Raw genomic sequence first — 17,447 nt, forward strand, 5'->3', positions numbered from 1 at the left:
CAAACATTATGAACAAATAAATGTCATCGAGTTTGACAGCTTTGGCGCTCAGGCTAATTCCACTCAAATAATAATGATATTGTTTTGAGTACTTTCACAGTGGCCATAGAAAGTTTAGACACCCCTAAGTTTCTAAAGGTTTCCAAAAAACAAAAAGGCCAAAATGAATCAAGTCAGTTTTCCAAACAACAAAATTCAAGTAAAAACTAATTTTAGGAACTCGTTTTAGAGAAGAAAAAGTTCCCATAACCTGGTTGCATAAATGTACACACCCCTCACTAATATTTTGTTAAAGCAACTTTTGCTTGTAATATGGCGCTCAGTATTTTTACGTACAAGTCTTCCAGTCATTTAAATTTTATTCTCTCTTCATTGCGAAATGTTCCAAAATAATCTCTCTCCTGAAATTCTCCAAGATGTTTTTCAAATTGAATTTCAATCTGGACTTCATTTGAGATCATTCTTTTGTTCTCTTGGATCTGTGTTTTTGGTCATTGTCATGCTGAAATATGAAATCTTCAGTAAAACTATAATCCGTCAGGTTTTTAGGGAAAACATACTAGATTTGAACCTCTCCAGGTCTCTAGACTTTAGTTAAGGTAGATTATAAACTAAAACCCGAGTCTTAGATGAAGAAAAGCAGCACCAAAGCCTTATACCGCTACCACCATGCTTCACCAGGTGTACGTTTTTTGGGTGATATGCAGTCATGTTTTGCACCAAGCATATCTTATGACCAAAATGTTCTATCTGGTCTCATCAAAATAGAACACATTTTGCCAAATGGTTTGAGGTGAAACCATGGCTTCAACATTCTATTTATATCTCATATCATTGAAATAATTTACTGATTTTGTACATGAATAGTTTTTGTTACATCAAATTAAAGGAAAAAAGAAATCAGCATTCTTTCATTCATCCTATAGCACAAAAAGAAATCCTGCAAATGTAACAGGGGCGTGAAATCTTTCCACTGTACTTAACAAAAAAACATTTAATATATTCTGTAGATTCCGGAATCATTAACTTAAAATTTTCCTGTAACACCAAAATATTACACCTCAAAATATTAGAGAAAAAAATATCCTTAAAATTTGATACCGTTGATCCACAAATGTGAATTTGCCATCCATGGCACAGCGAGTGATGAACTCTGTGGGCTTGACCTTGACCTCTCCGTTGGCCTGGGGGGTGGTATGAGGGTGAACACGACCCACAGCTACAAGGCAGCAGAAATGTGAGCTCTCCTTATCGGCCTCAGCCTCACCCTCCGCACCGAGCTGACTGGTGGGCCAAGTGCGCATGTAGCCGGTGCAGTGCACTGTGCAATAACGCTGCGATTCTGAAACAGCAAAGGGGAAACACGTGAGAGAATCTGAGAAACAGGCCACTACAACTAAAACAAATTGCTAAATTAAATAGAGGTGTGGGGGGAGGGGACACAACTTGATTGGACTTGGTACCCATCTCCCCATGAGTGTCTCCTCTGTCTCTATTGACTGTAGCTGGCATGGAAGGGATTGATAAATTCAATAGCCCACACTGCCTGCTGTGTGCTTTCCCAAAATCAGACATCAAAAAATACAGCTAATTTTTGCTCAGTTCTTCACTTTTGTATGTGGTTATTTTGAGACAAATATATTTAGTAATGTACTAAAATATAAATATTCGGTTTTAATCTCAGGCTTAACTAGCTACTTTATTACACCAAGTGAAGGGAATATGTGGTTGTTCATATTGTTGCCTATATGCTTCTTAGTTTCAATAAAATTAAGAAAGTAAAAGATTTTGCTAGGATGTTGAATCTGACAGGAATTATAACCATTTATCATATAATTTAAGGTGAATAAAACACAGTTTATTAGCACAGCGGTAATGTGGCTGTTGCAGAACACATGCGGCTTGGGTTTGATCCTCAACTCTGATAGAGAATGACTTTGTGCTAAATGTGTGAAAATAGATTCTTAAATGATATTACTGAAACTGACATAGCTGCAGTTGAATTCAATGCATGTATCAGCCATGTCCAACTATAATTTGTTTAGGGTTGTGGAAATATACTGACAGAATGCTTTGATGTGCAGAAAGTGACACAGTTCTCAAAGGCAGTTTGTAAAACTTGTATAGATAACATCAAATTATTTCTCCAGCTGCAGTACGCTTTGATGCCAGTCATTTTGAACGATGGGAACGTGTGAGCAGACACCAGGATGTATTGAAATGAAATATTTGATAGCGTTGCACATTCCACCCTGTACTTTTTATATAATCTGTACTTTAAATAATCACAGAAAAATATGTATAATAGCTCTGATTAAACAAATACAAGCTAATTATTTAAGCTAATTTAAATACTTTTAACAGAGTTTGTTTTGGATCATTAAACGTCGGAAAACATATTGCAACACCAAAGACTAGACCTTTGAGTGAGGCTCCTGAACTGAACTTATTCTGATTCAATAAACATAAGGTCAAGTGTAGTTGGTTCAGCATTAGATGTTCAGCAAACCTCGAAAATCTTAACAAATGGTTGTAGCACTGAATCTGAATAGGAGTTTCCTTTTTTTTTTTTTTTTAAACAACCAACAGGAAAAAAGAAAGAACGAGAATGTATTTCAGAAATGCAAAGATCTGTCTCTTGATTTGAGAGAGCAAAGATTCTAGACAGATTTGTGCCTAGGTTTGCTTTGTGATCTTAAAACAATGGAGAGGAGTCTGGGAACAGTTTGTTTATTGTTTTACTGCTGTGTGCGCTTTTTTCCAGCTTTATATTATATTGAGAAAGCAAACGTGGCTGAACATATTAAGAGGACTGAGATGAATAACAGAATACTCATGAGAATATGCACATTGGTTTGTACTGCTAACCTTTCTTTTTTGATGAGCTGGCCTGGAAGTCCTTTTCTTCTTTAACAGCAACTTTATTGCACTTCATTCGGCAGAAAAAAGAGCGGCGAGCTCCTGAACAGAGTCGAGTGGCTCCTACGGGCAGATCAGCTTGCACCTGGAGTCCCGCTATACCACATACATACACGGGAGATATTGCATATGCAAATGTTACATTCCGTGGCCATATTAAATGGTTATACTAATAATGGTATATAAATGTTTTCAAATAAGGATTGCTAATCACTTGAAAGTGTTTACTTTTGGCATCTATAAGGCGTTCCCTTGGGTAGAGTTCAGAGGCTGAGAGCTGCTCCTTTACTTTTCCTATGTCCTTCGGATGAACATAATCAAACAAACTCTGGCCAATCAGCTCTGGCTAGATAAAATAAAACAATAAATTGACTCATAAATGTGTGATAAATTGTCGATTCATTTCGTTTACAACCAGGCTGGGGGAAAAAACCCAACAACCTGTAATTATAAATAACAAGCACTCACCCGTGTGTAATTCAGAATCTTTGAAACAGACTCAGAAACAAATACTATCTTCCCACGGTCACATCCAACCACAAACAGGAATCCGTCCGCAGCCTAGGCAACACAGAGATCACAAAGGTCAGTGAAATGAAAAACATACAAAGAACAGCTGGACTAGAGAGGACATCCAGGACACTAAAAGATCTATCTGTATACCAAAAGGTGGCTCTTTAAAAACAGATTTTAAATTCTAGGTAGAAACAGATACTACACATGGCACCAATGCAGGTTCTCCACTTTTGTAGTGGTGACCCACAGAGGTTTACCTGACGTGTGTATGGGGTCATAAGACCTTTTTATAAACTACTAGTTAGTTCTATGGTTGTAAACTTTGTTTTGTGGAATATTTTCAAATAAATTTACTGCTGCACTCTTCTCCATCTTGCGTCTACCAGCAAGGCAGAGTGAAAGCTGACACCTTCATCCAGGATAGGTGAAGTGAGCTAACCAATCTTTTCAGACTATTCTCATGCTGTGTCTCAAAGGCAGCATGAAGCATTTCCAATAAAGAGTCATATAATCTTTTTGTCATACATGAGCTTAGATGTCAATGATTGACTATGCCAGTGTCTATCATCAGGCCTGTTTCAAACTGATTTTGGCCTCCAGTAACAGCATCACACTTCTCCCACTGAAGTACATATTGCAAGATTACCCTGAGAACTAGGTGCTTGAGCTCATCATCAGGAAGGAATGAAGGCCTGTAGTTGGCGTCGGCAAATGAGCTGGTCGCACCTGTTCAAACAACAACAAAAAAAAGCTTCTGCTGTGAGGTGCTGCCCTTTCAAGCAGGAGGGAAAAATGAAAAACATAAGAAATATACCTTTTAGTGACTTGAGATGTTGCACGGCCATGCGCAGTACAGTGAGCTTGTCAAGCTTGCGAGACATGGGGTTACAGGTGGGAATCATGGCGGACAACTCGTCGATCAGGTTATTCATTTTGTCCCGACGCCGTTTTTCAATTTGGCTGTGAGGTTCCCTATAGATAGACGGCTTACATTTAGACATTCTGCATGCGATTCAGACATGATCAAATTAAATTCTCACACAATATTGAATGTTACACTGTTCAAAAGGTACAACTGTGCATGACACTAATTTAAGCCAGTCTAGATTTAGTTTCAAACCACCCCCAAAGAAAATCTAAAGATCATAAGGATTATAAACATTTCTAACAGTGCCACTTCTCCAAAATCAGTTTTATGTTTCACTGGTGAAAATACAATCAATTGCCAAAAAAAAAAAAAAAAAAAGTAAAAATGAAAGAAAAAGTAATGAGAAAAAGTCTGGCTGGTCTGAGTGCACTGGCTCTTTGACATTCCCTAATAGCAATTCTCACCATGTAGCTAATGACCATTAACAAAGGACCCTCTCTATTTCCCCCTGAAAGCAACATCCACTTCGATTGACTTTCAAAAAGCATCGTATGTTTCTTCAATGTGCTGAATGAAAAATTGTTGTCTGTAGGTGTACTGAGGCCTCATGTGCTACTGAGACAGAGAAACTTCCCTGAACAATGCTAAGAAAAACCCCAGAGGATAGATTAGTAACTGTATCTGGGCATCATTAAAATGTCAAAGACAACTAGCAGATAAATCAGGACCTTTAATGAGTCTTTCCAGCATAATAAAGGCATTATATTGGATGATACAATGTCTTATCTGACAAGGGGCTAATCTTGGTCAGCACCAATGAACAGACGACTCTGTCGCTGACAGACTTTGTTCTAGACACTTAGTGCCAGAAAAAAATCCTAAATCAGAAGCAATTGCTAGGGTTATCAAAATACAAGCGAACTCCATGGACTTATCAATTAATGTTATCAGAATCAATAATTTATTGCGCAAGCTAAGAGATTAAAGAATCGGAGTACAAAAAGAATAAATTACAGAGAAATATGCAACACACTGGTAGTAACTAGCTATCTAATGTTGAATGCTGGGTAAAACATTCCTAGATGCGTGCATAAAAAAAGCCTTGATTGCTGTGGCAGTGGGGGTGTGTGGTCAATCATCAGCTGAAAAAAAGAGACACTTAGAGCTGAAATGATTCCTCGAGTAACTCGAATAGAAAAAAATAATCAAGGCAAATTATTTGCTTCATTTAGTCCATTTAACTACTGACGCGCCACCCGCTGAACTCTGGAGCGTCCTGGACAAGTAACACACGCTGCAGAATAAAAAAATATAGGAACGAAGAGAAAACAGCAAGGGGAAGATTCATATTGAAGCCCATTTTAGCCTCTGATCCCTGGAGAGAACTCTGTCTAACAATCAGCTCTGGAGAACATGGAACAAGACAGATGAAGCAGAGGAGCCTCGTTCATACACCAACAGCTTCAAACTTCAGGCCGACAACATGGTTACCGGTGTTAGATGTTGGAAATGTTAAGTGTTTATGCGAAATAAAGTCAAAATTGCGAGAAATAAAGTCGGAATTATGCTAACTTTTTTTTATGGCAAAAACAGGCTTCCATAAGATTCAGGCCGGAAAAAAACGACAGAAAAAAAATCCCCAAAATTGGGATCATTTCAGACTAAAACAAAGAAAACACCATACAGTGCTTTTTTTTTTCTTTTTTAAAGAGTAATATGATTTATTTTTATTTTTCTATTTATGATTTTTATTTATTTATATATTTGTGATTTTTGAATGAAAATAAGTTACTTGCTCATTTTAAGAAGCGTGTCTTATTTTCTCTTGTATATTAGTTTATATAAAGACACCCATTAAATAAAGTGCAATAAAAAGACACCACATATAGAAACTTGACACCCATGCCAGAAATAGACATAAAATATATTTCAATATTTCATACATTTGACCTTGCTGTGACCTTGTCCCAGATCAGATGAATTCCTAGATCTTATCAGTTCATCTACTGCAGGGCTCCAGACAAAAAAAATTAATTAAGGAGCCATTGGCTCCAGTTACTTCCAGTCATCCTGTCGCCTTTACATCTGCCATCTTTTTACAGCATGGCCTGGGAACTGAAGCGATCATATAGGCGGTGTTCAATTTAATTTTTATCTCTTTCCATTCTTTTTTCGGACCACAGTCCGCATGCATGAGACACTGCGAGTGCTAACGGTGTTTTCTGTGGTGCACTTTTTTTCACGATTATCAGTTCACGAGCATTTTTATGCTTTTCCTATCACCATGTTTTCTTATTGTCTCTTTTGATAAATGATCTGTATTTTTTCTCTGCCTGCTTAAGAGCAGAAGTGGCAAAACACTTTCTGCGTCTTGTGATCATATCTCAGCCATTAAAACTCTTGAATCCAAGAGGTTTTCAAATGTGTTTTGCCACTTTTATTTATGTTTTCACTGACTGACATAGAAAGATGGTCCTCAGTGCCTCTGTCGTTCTCCCTCTCACCAATGCTGGCACAAGTGCAGCCTGCTTTTTTTACTACAGGTGTGTCATCAGCGGAAGAGTTGTATAGAGCAGGAGAGTGTTTGGAAAAACTCGGATATTTTTAGTTTTGACGTTTTTTTCTGATGAGGAAAGGTGTAAGGTGTAGGCGGCGCATGCGTCTCCGTTTATTACGTCAAAAAAAATGATGTGATAGGCCATTCCTCATAGAACACGCACATAAAAAGTCATAACACGCAGATTATTCAGTCATAGTGTGCAAATTTATATGGTCGATCTAGGCAAAAATATTACTCGTAATTTATTATTTTTGGTCTGGAGCACTATACTCGTTATAATATAAATTCTATATAAATACCACGAGTATTCAATTACCCTTTCTTCATATAATGCTCCAAAAGGAAACTTGTTGGGAATAAAAAAAATCCTCTATGATCTTGGTTGTGAAATAGGTCCTCGTGAAGCAGATGTATTAACACCTTTATATTGACTAATAGGAAAAAAAAAACAAATCAAGACTCTGACCTAATTTAAACTCCTTTTGCCCATTCAGTTCTACCTGATACAGATCACAGTCGTGTGATGGTTAATTGTGTGCAGGTTTTTACATCAGCTTGCTAGCGACAAACAGTGTGTTGCATATTTCTTGCAATTGTGCGTGCTTTTTTCATTTCACTGCAAGTTGTATTCTGCATTTAACGAATTTGTGACAAACATCTTGAACCTTGTAAGGCTGGGTGATGTATATAATATAACCTGCCACTCTTCCTTTTCCATAAAAAAAAAAACTAAGAAGAATCACATTCATTTCAATGACATTTATGACATTCATTCATGACATTCTGCAAATGTGGTACCTAAAGTATCTTTCTAAAGTGTACCTTAAATCAGTGGTCCCCAACCTTTTTTGCGCCACGGACCGGATTAATTTCGGACAATATTTCCAAGGACCGGCCTTTAAGGTGTGGTGAATAAATACAACAAATTAAAATAATACGACCGGCATAAAAACTGGTATTTCCTAGATATAATAATAAACGTGAATCCACTGTGTTTGTTTTTGTTCATTTTGCTAGTTTGGGGGTTTGAATTTAGCGGTAATGTATTATGTGTTAGCGGCCGGCGCAGCCCCTTTAAGAAGGTAGCAGATGGAGGTAAGACATGTGACCGAGGCATTATGAACTGCATCAAGAGTGAGTCATAGACAGATGTGGTGGAGAGAATCCGGTAAATTTCCAAAATAAAATATCATTCAGAATCAGATAATATATAAAACGGAAATAATCTAAGTGTAACAGACTTTATCATAAGGTATGTATTCTTTCTGTGCAGCCCGGTACCAATTAACCCACAGACCGGTGCCGGTCCGCAGCCCGGGGGTTGGGGATCACTGCCTTAGATAATGTGTATAATAAAATAAATAAAAAATTATAGAATTGGTTTTCAGTACCTAAAACACTTGATTTTCACATGTGGGTCGTCCCCTTCTGACCTAAAAAATAACAGCAAAAAAATTGAGCAAAAAAAAAAAATAAATAAATAAATAAAAAGGCACGGCACTGCAAATAAAAAACAATCAATGTCATCAGAGAGAGAGAGAGAGAGAGAGAGAGAGAGAGAACCTTTCCTGATCATCCTCCATATCTTCATCCAGCATTGACACCGATTTAGTTTCCCTGGAAAATAAGTGGCTTAGTGATTAAGCAAGCTAAATAACAGCTAGTCTTATACCATGATTTAATATAAAACAGACACACGTGTCAGTCAGCACTCATTCATAACACTCAGGACAGAGGATTTTAAGTTTGACTCAAATCTAAATGCTGTATGCAAAACTACAATTTGATTTAGTTACGATTTTTGCCAGTACACAAATCTCGACTCACCTTTACACATGGACAAATATTAACAAATGCACACACACACACACACACACACACACACACACACACACACACACACACACACACACACACTCACTTATCGATGCTGCCCTTGCGTTTCCTGGTCACCTCCATGCTGGACGCCATGTCAGCAGCTAAAGAGGGGGTCATCAGACTGGAAACAGAGACAGAGTGACTCTGGAGATCCTCCTCCAATGCATCTCCTGAAACACACATGTGCACATAACAGGTCTTTATCATTTGTGTAAAAAGACTCTGCTATATATGGATAGAATAGAATATAGAAATAAGACTGATTGAGGTGTTTTGGTCTGAAATACACATAATCCAAAATATTACAGGATATAGAAAATGCTGCTGGAACTCAATATAAGCGATTAATCGTTCAAATAGGTCAAGTCAAGTCAAGTCAAGTCAAGTGGCTTTTATTGTCATTTTTACTATACACAGTGGTACACAGTAAAAACGAAACAACGTTCCTCCGGAACCCTGGTGCTACACAAAAACAACAAAACAACATAAAGTGCATCGAGTGCAGCCTGGTGCAAACAGTGCAAACAAAAGAACAGTACAGACAGACAGAGTGCAGACAGACAACACAAGACAAGACAAAAGACAAAAACCAAGTATAGCGCCGACTAGTAAACCTACTGTATACTTACATATACAGTACTGTGTGAGGTGAATGTAAAAACTATACCCAGGAGAAAATACAAACAGAAAGAGCAATGTAGTGCAAAAAAAACAGCAGCAAGGAGGTGCAAAGACAGCATGTAAACATTATACTGTAGTATAAAAGGTGCAAAAACAGCATGTAAACATTGTACTGAATATAAACATTGTACTGAATATAGTATAAATAATAATAAATATATAAATGGTGATGGAGTGGATCGAGATGAGTGATGAATGTGTTTAGTCCAGGTTGTACAGTTCAGTTCAGTAACAGTAACACACAGTGAGCGTGTGTGTGTGTGTGCGTGTGTAAGTGAGTGTGTATGAGTGTGTGTGAGTTCTGTTCAGTTCTGTTCAGTTAGGTGAACTCTTCAAAACATACACTATATGGAGAAATGTATTGGGACACCTGACCTTGGAGAGATATGTGGTTCTTCTGTAAACTGCAAGATTGGAGGCACACAGCTGTATATATGTGGTCGGATGTGGTAGAAATTAAAATTTTCTCCTCACTTGAAGTAGAAAACCTGTTAATTCCAGCCAATTCCAGCTTCATGATGGTTGAAAATATGGTTCACATTGGTTGAACTCTTGAGTTGCCTGCTATAGAGCTCTGACCTCACCTCTAAAAAAACAGCTATGGGATGAACTGGACCATTGAATGCACACCAGGCCTCCTCACCCTACATCAGTCAGCCATGAAAATGCATATTAACATACACTCACTGGCCACTTCATTAGGAACCTACTGTAAGTACACCTGCCTATTCATGCTAATACTAAATCAGCCAATCATACAAAACCAGCGCAATGAATAATGCGGTTGAATTGTTCAAAGGTCAGAATGGCAAAATAAACACCATCTTAGTAACTTGTGGCATGGCTGTTGGACTCGAGTTGTGGTGTCCCAGAAAAATGCTGCACATGGTAACATTTCGTATTACTTTCCAATGAGTCATAACACATAGATGAAATGACTAGCACTTATCTTGTTAGAGGCACCTGCAGTAAAACAGTTAATGTTCTCAAAGTTGATGTGTTGGAAGGAGGGAAGTTGGGCAATCAGAAGGAGTTGAGTAACTTTGACAATGGTCAGATCATGTCAGCTAGACAACTGGGTCAGAGAATCTCCAAAATGACAGGTTTTGAGGGCTGTCCTTGATATGCAGTGATGAGTACCTACACCAAGGCAGGTGGTTTTATGGTTTGTAATGTTACGGCTGAAACCTAGATTTTTTTCCAAAACAGCAATTTCTTTTTTTTAATTTTACATATATACAAAGTAACATTATAGCATTGTCAAGTCTTATCACCAAAAGTAAACAATGAGGAAACTAAACAGAAATCCAGACCGTCTGGTAGTCATGCTATGTTCAAGTCATGTTTTACTACAAAGGCGAACCTCTATTTTAGTTTATTAGAAATAATTATATTTCATTTACATTACATGATATAAAATATCATTTTCTGTATTAATTAACTTAAAGGTCATTGGGAATTATCATTGGCCATAGCAGGTTAAAGCTAGGAGTCCAAGAATGAGGGACACTTTAACCAATCATGGGTGTTTATGAGCTCATATTTGCAAACAAGGGCAACTAGTACGGTAAGATGACACAAGCAGCAGTTTGTATTTTGTGTTTTGGAGGAAGTACATTAACCTTCACCCTTCCTGGATGGTAGCTGTTTGTCGTATGAGACAAGAGAGCTTGCTAATAGGGTGGAAATTGCCAGATGACCAAAACTGGAGATGAAAACAGGCATTAAAAAGTGATGATTTTTACAAAAAAATAAGTTTGCTAAAAGGAAGTGTTTTCTGAGACTTCACCAGTGAATTCTCTTAAGTACATCCCGTAGATGCAGATTTCAACAATGGGCAAGCATTCACAAAACATACAGCAGACTCATATTTTGGCATTGAACACATTTTACCAGCCAGCAGCTATTATGGTATAACTAATGGCATTTGTAGCAGCCATTAGACAAAACAATGGAAGCAGACATTTCTCTTACAGGGCAGAGGGCTACATTTTCACCCATCTGCCATAATCTATATACTACATTTCCTCTAATCAAACTTGATTCACTGTGTTTAAAACACCCCTGCAAGCTGTATATATATATATATATATATATATATATATATATATATATATATATATATATATATATATATATATTCATGTATATACAATATTTATGTCCTGAAGAAATTTAGTCCATTTAAAATTTAAAAAAAGAAAAAGAACAAAACATTTCCAACATAAAGAATCTGCTGAAGCAAACTGAAACCCTAAGTGTGTTCCGGTTTCTATTTTTGCTGCTGGGAGGAAGCCATCATGGAAATTGCCTTGGAACAGAGAATGAAATTGATTTTCTGGAAACATCCCGAGGTCTTTACAAAACATATTAGAACAACGTATTTGGTTTTAACATTTAAATAAAATAAAAAAAATCCACAATAATCACTTAATTACTATGATTAATTAATAATATAACTATCAGCAACATTATTATTTTCCATTTACATGTGCACTGGATACCAACATACACTATATACAGTGCATTCGGAAAGTATTTTAGACCTTCTTCACTTATTGTATTTTATTTTATGTTGCAGCCTGATACTACAAATATTATACATTAATTATTAATGTATATTAATTAATATACTCTCATTAGCCTATAATGGCAACGTCGAATCAGAATTCTGGAATGTTTTCCTTTAAATTTAAAAAACAGGAAATATCACATGTACAGAGGTATTCAGACCCTTTGCAAAATGTAAAAATAAGTTCAGATGACTCTCAGGTTTTTACCCAATTCTCTTATTATTACTAAGATGTTTCTACACTTTGATTAGAGTACACCTGTGGAAAAAGTGTATGGATTGGACGTGATTTGGAAAAGCACACACCTCTCTATAGAGGGCCTTAAAGCTGACAACGCATATACAAGTCACGTCCAGGAGGTCAAAGTGCCTACAGGATTGCTGCAAAGCACAAATATGGGGAAGGCTACCAATTGCTGCTACACTGAAGATTCCCGAGAGCGCAGTGGCCTCCATAACTCACAAATGGAAGAAGTGTGGCACAACCAGGACACTTCCTAGAGCAGGTCACCCCGGCCAAGGGCCTAAATAAAAGAGGTGACCAAGAATCCGATGATCACTCTGACTGAGCTCTGGAGATCCTGTGTGGAGATGGGACATGGTTCCAGAAGGACAACCATCACTTTAGCCCTCCACCGTGCTTGGCTTTAGAGCAGAGTGGCTAAACAGAAGCTTCTCCTCAGTGTATGAAACCCATAGAAGCCCGTTTAAAGTTTGTCAAATGGCACCCGATTGACTCTCAGACTATATGGAACAAGATTCTCTGGTCCGATGAAACCAAGATTGAACTGTGTAGCAAAGTATAGAGATATCCTCAAAAAAAACCTGTTTCACAGCGCTCAGAACATCAGTCTGAGTTGAAGGTTCACCTTCCTACATGAAAACAACACTAAGCACACAGCCAAGACAACACAGGAGGGTTTTAGGGACAACTCTGCGAATGTCCTAGAGTGGCTCACCCAGAGATGAACCCTGTTGAACCTCTTTGGAAAGACCTAGAAGTGGCTGTCCACCAACAGTCCCTATCCAAACTAACCCAGTTTGTGAGGATTTCCCATGAAGAATGGTAAAAAAAAATCCCCAAATCCAGGTGTGCAACGTTGTTTAGTCATACCCAAAAAGACTCAAAACTGCTGCCAAAGGTGCTTCAACTGAGCAGAGTAAAGGGTCTGAAGATTTGGGATATATTTATAAGACAAAACATACATTTCTAGAATTTTAATTTCATTGTTATTATGCGGTACTAAGTGTAGATTCATGAGTGAAAAATCTATTTGAACGATTGTAATATCCGGCTGCAACAAAAAAAATGTAATATGAAGGGGGTCCAAATACTTTCTAAATGCTCAGTATATTACAAACAACCACACAAATTGACAGCGTTTCAAGAAGCTTATGTCAACACATATTTCCATCCAAAGTTGCATTAAGTTCTTGCCAAAAACTTAATGCTGTTGATGGGAGAGTCAGACTGCTGCATAAAGTCCTCTCCAGCACATACCAATGAATCTCAATAGGGCTAAGGTCTGTAATGGTCAATACATGGGTGGAAAAAATGCCTCATGCTCCCTGAACCACTCTTTCACAATCAAAAAGGATGAACCCTAGTATTGTCATCCTGGAATATGCCTAGGCTATCAGCAAAGGAAAATAAAACCTGGTTATTAAGTACATTCATAATCAACTGACCTCATTTTTAAGCACATAACATCGCTGAAACTAGACCTGACCAACTAAAGCAACCCCAGAGCATAACACTGACCCACAGGCTTGAACACATGACCTTTTTTCCATTGCTCCAGAGTCCAATCTTTATGTAGAATATAACCAGAAAATACTGCTAACATCTTTATTTATCCTAATATTTCATGTCAGAATGACTGCTGTGAAAAAAGTCTATTACACCGGATTAACACAAAATATGCCTAAAGCATAACATATGCACTGTAGGAGTTGAATTCATTTGAAGCGTTTTAATAAGACAAATTTTCAATCACCTCGTTCCATTCAAAATGCCAAAGATCACAAAACTTGACAGACAAAGCCTTAATTTTGCATCGGCAAGGTCACTCTCTCAAAGGAAATCAGCAAACAAACCGGATACTCAAAATATGATATTCAAGCTGTTTCGAATCAGGAGAGGTCAGGGACAAGAAAAGGACAATAAAAGAAAACTTTGGGTTTGCTCTACTTTGATTCAGCTTCATTCACATCTAAACAATGTCAAATAAATAAATAAATAAACCCCCATATTTTAGAGGTCAGTTTATGTTTTAGGTCAGTGTGGACAGTATGGCTCAAGTCATATAACACTCTATTTAAAATATGATTAACTGGAATTCACCATTTTCCTTTTATACAACTCGAAACTCACAATCCCATTCATAAATAAAAGCCTTTTCCGTGGTCTGTGTGTGTGGACAAAAAAAAAAAACGCTTGAAGCTTTTTTTTCCTGCTAAGCCTATAAGCATGTTGATTTGGCCCTGCACTACTTCTTCACTTCTTAAGAGCGGTATAAGTACGAGTGTGAGTCACTGAGTTCAATGGAACGGGCCAGGGCAGACCCAGCTTTCGTTTCTTGCTTTTCCATTTAAACGCGCAACATAGGCCCAGTGACCTAAATAGCCATTAACAGATCAGCAGCAGGCTGATTTTTTAATCCTGGGCTCATGAGTGAAGATTATTAGGCTTCACAAGGTGTTGTTGGGGACACATTTTGATCCATCTCCGCATTTACACACCCTGTTTATATACACATCCTGCATTTCAGTATTTCACAAAAGCTGTTCAACACATTGAATAGAATTAAAACTCTATAATCAGAAGAGATAAACCCGCACCAACCTTATCGACAAAGATTTGTGGACACTCGACCATACGGTTCCTATGTGCTTTTTGAACATCCCATTGCACATTTAGTCCCCATTGGCTGTTTTATATCCTCCATATGTTCCACTAGATTTTGGAGTGTGGCTGTGGACCTTTGTGCTCATTCAGCCACATGAGCTTCAGTAAAGTCAGGTACTGATGTAGGGTAAGGCAGCCTGGGATGCAGCCAGAGGTCAGAGGTTTAAGGTCAGAGCTCTATAGCAGGCCAGTCAAGGTCTTCCACTCCAACTCATATATTCATGGAGCTCCTTTTTTGCACATGGGCATCGTCATGTTGGCACAGGCCTGGGTCTCTTAGTTCAAATGAAGTGGAAATTGGATGTTACTGCATCCATTTTTTGCCTCCAACTTTGTGGTAACCTGACTTTTCCAGGTTAGGCTGGTACGGTCAGGTGCCCCAATACTTATAAAGTATGTACATATAAAGTATGTACTATACTACTTGAATATAGCATAATTACTCATTGAATCAGATTTATCACCCCTGTCAAAGTTTCAATGCATGTTTTTTTACTATATAATCTAGTGTTAAAAGCAAACAAAAATACCAAAGGCCTTGTTTATCAATTCAAGTGTTATTTTGAGATTTATAGAAACTGACTAGCGCTGATTTTCTTCAGACACACACATACATGTATGCTGACAATTCTCCATCACATTTATTAATGCCCAATACTCAACCATCTAACTTCCTCATTCTTAACTTTTAGTGGCAGCCAGACTGGAAAGGCAGCTCCTATGGGTGGTGTGTGGTAAATTTCCCAGGAAGATCAGCCACTGCAGCGAATCAGTTACCATAGTGTAGAAGAGATTCAATAAGTTAAACCCTCAAATACATGAATAATTCAAGCTTCATTGCAATCTTATGGCCAGAGTGATGGACGTACAAACACAGTGTACCACTACTTCCCTCAAAGACGAGCAAACAGGTTATATACTGGTTTTGAGTGCAGTTACCCAATCTTGTGACCCCTTATTTATGTCAAACCAGACATATCAAAATCTTAGTTCTAAATGTCAAATTTCTAAACAATTGATTACTCCAATAATGAACCTACAATGAATAAACATACGGTGTCAACCAGATGAGGACAGGTTCCATTTTTGAGTCTGGTTTCTTTCAAGGCTTCTTCCTCATACCATCTCAGGGAGTTTTCCATTTCCACCATCACCACTGGCTTTGGTTATGAGGGATAAATCTATTTGGACACATTGATGTTAAATTTATATTTATAATCTATTTATTTCTGCTGTTTTGCTACAATGTGTGGAACACATTCAATTAAATATTGTTGAGAAATGCTAATTTTTGTTCAACATTAGACATCCTTTTAGAGAACGCCATTATTTTGTCCATTTTGAACAGCTAGACAAGTTCATTATTACATGAAATATCTGAAAGGAGGCAATTTGTGATCACAGTGACATACTTGTTGGTATAAGAGAACAGCTAGTCTGGTTTATGCTGTCGGGTGGTCAAATAGTCCACTCTTTACAACAGTAGTGAGCAGAAAAACATCTCAAAATAATCAAACCCTGAGGAAGAAGGGCTACACAGGTAATGCTGTTTACAATATTACCTTCATTCAATTTTCCTGTATTACCATGAGTGCACAGCAAATACACCAACACACACAATTGTGGTTTTGAGTTCAAACACAATAACCATGATCCATCATTTACATTTGGACACAAAACTGCATTTGACACACAAAGGTGTTGGCGAAAAGTTGAACGCAACTCTTACCAGGCAGTTTACCGTAGTTGCCAGTTGTCTTACACACCATGTCTTTTTACCATTTAACTATAATTAGGTTTTGGTTAAACAGGCATAAGCCCCGACTAAGCCTTTAAATGACAGATAACACAAGTGACTTTGAAACCAAGTCAACCCACAACCATAAATAATACATAAACATTTTTACAACTGTCTGATTATAAAAAATCATTTCCAAGAAGAAAAACAACATCATTTAGGGGAGAAATTATAGATAGATGTATTTGTAGTAATGTAGCATAGCCTAGATCATAATAATTATGCTTTTACTACAGTATTGAAGAACGTCTAACTGATGCAATGTATACACACATCCCGAAAATGACAGAATACAAGAGATGCTCCTGGAACTCAGTGTTGCAACCTTTCAAATAGACAAACACTCATGAAAAACATACACTATATAGACAAAGGTATTGGGACACCTGACTATTCCAGCCATATGAGGTTCTTCACAGAATTGTGTAAGGCACACAAATGTATAGAGAAATATTTGGATGAGGTAGCCTCCAAGTTTCACCTCAACTAGAAGACCAAAAACCTGTTCCAGCATGACGATGCCCCAGTGCACAAAGCGAGCTCCATTAAGAAAGGGTTTAGCTGGGTTGGAGAGGAAGCTCTTGAGTGGTCTGCTTTAAGTATGAATTGGAGGACTCCTCATCCTACATCAGTAGCTGGCTTTACTATTACCCGTATGGCTGAATGAGCATAAACCTCTATTACTACACTCCAGAATCTAGTAGAAGAGAAGAGTGGAGCAAAAAACAGCAAATGGAGACAATATGG

At 37.6% G+C, this 17,447-nt stretch overlaps 1 protein-coding gene across 1 annotated transcript in view; it reads right to left on the reverse strand.

Moving 5' to 3' along the window:
• Nucleotides 1–17,447, reverse strand: part of arntl2 (aryl hydrocarbon receptor nuclear translocator-like 2) — a 28,091-nt gene that overhangs the window by 4,254 nt on the left and 6,390 nt on the right. The window contains exons 2-10 of the mRNA XM_046865006.1: nt 8,785–8,911; nt 8,427–8,480; nt 8,255–8,296; nt 4,250–4,407; nt 4,082–4,161; nt 3,388–3,480; nt 3,148–3,265; nt 2,869–3,015; nt 1,102–1,342 (exon numbers count right to left, since the gene is read on the reverse strand). Coding sequence (XP_046720962.1) covers nt 1,102–1,342; nt 2,869–3,015; nt 3,148–3,265; nt 3,388–3,480; nt 4,082–4,161; nt 4,250–4,407; nt 8,255–8,296; nt 8,427–8,480; nt 8,785–8,911 — 1,060 coding nt within the window. The remainder of the gene's footprint in view (nt 1–1,101; nt 1,343–2,868; nt 3,016–3,147; nt 3,266–3,387; nt 3,481–4,081; nt 4,162–4,249; nt 4,408–8,254; nt 8,297–8,426; nt 8,481–8,784; nt 8,912–17,447) is intronic.

Source organism: Silurus meridionalis, chromosome 13 (genome assembly GCF_014805685.1).
Source record: "Silurus meridionalis isolate SWU-2019-XX chromosome 13, ASM1480568v1, whole genome shotgun sequence".
Taxonomy (NCBI): domain Eukaryota; kingdom Metazoa; phylum Chordata; class Actinopteri; order Siluriformes; family Siluridae; genus Silurus; species Silurus meridionalis.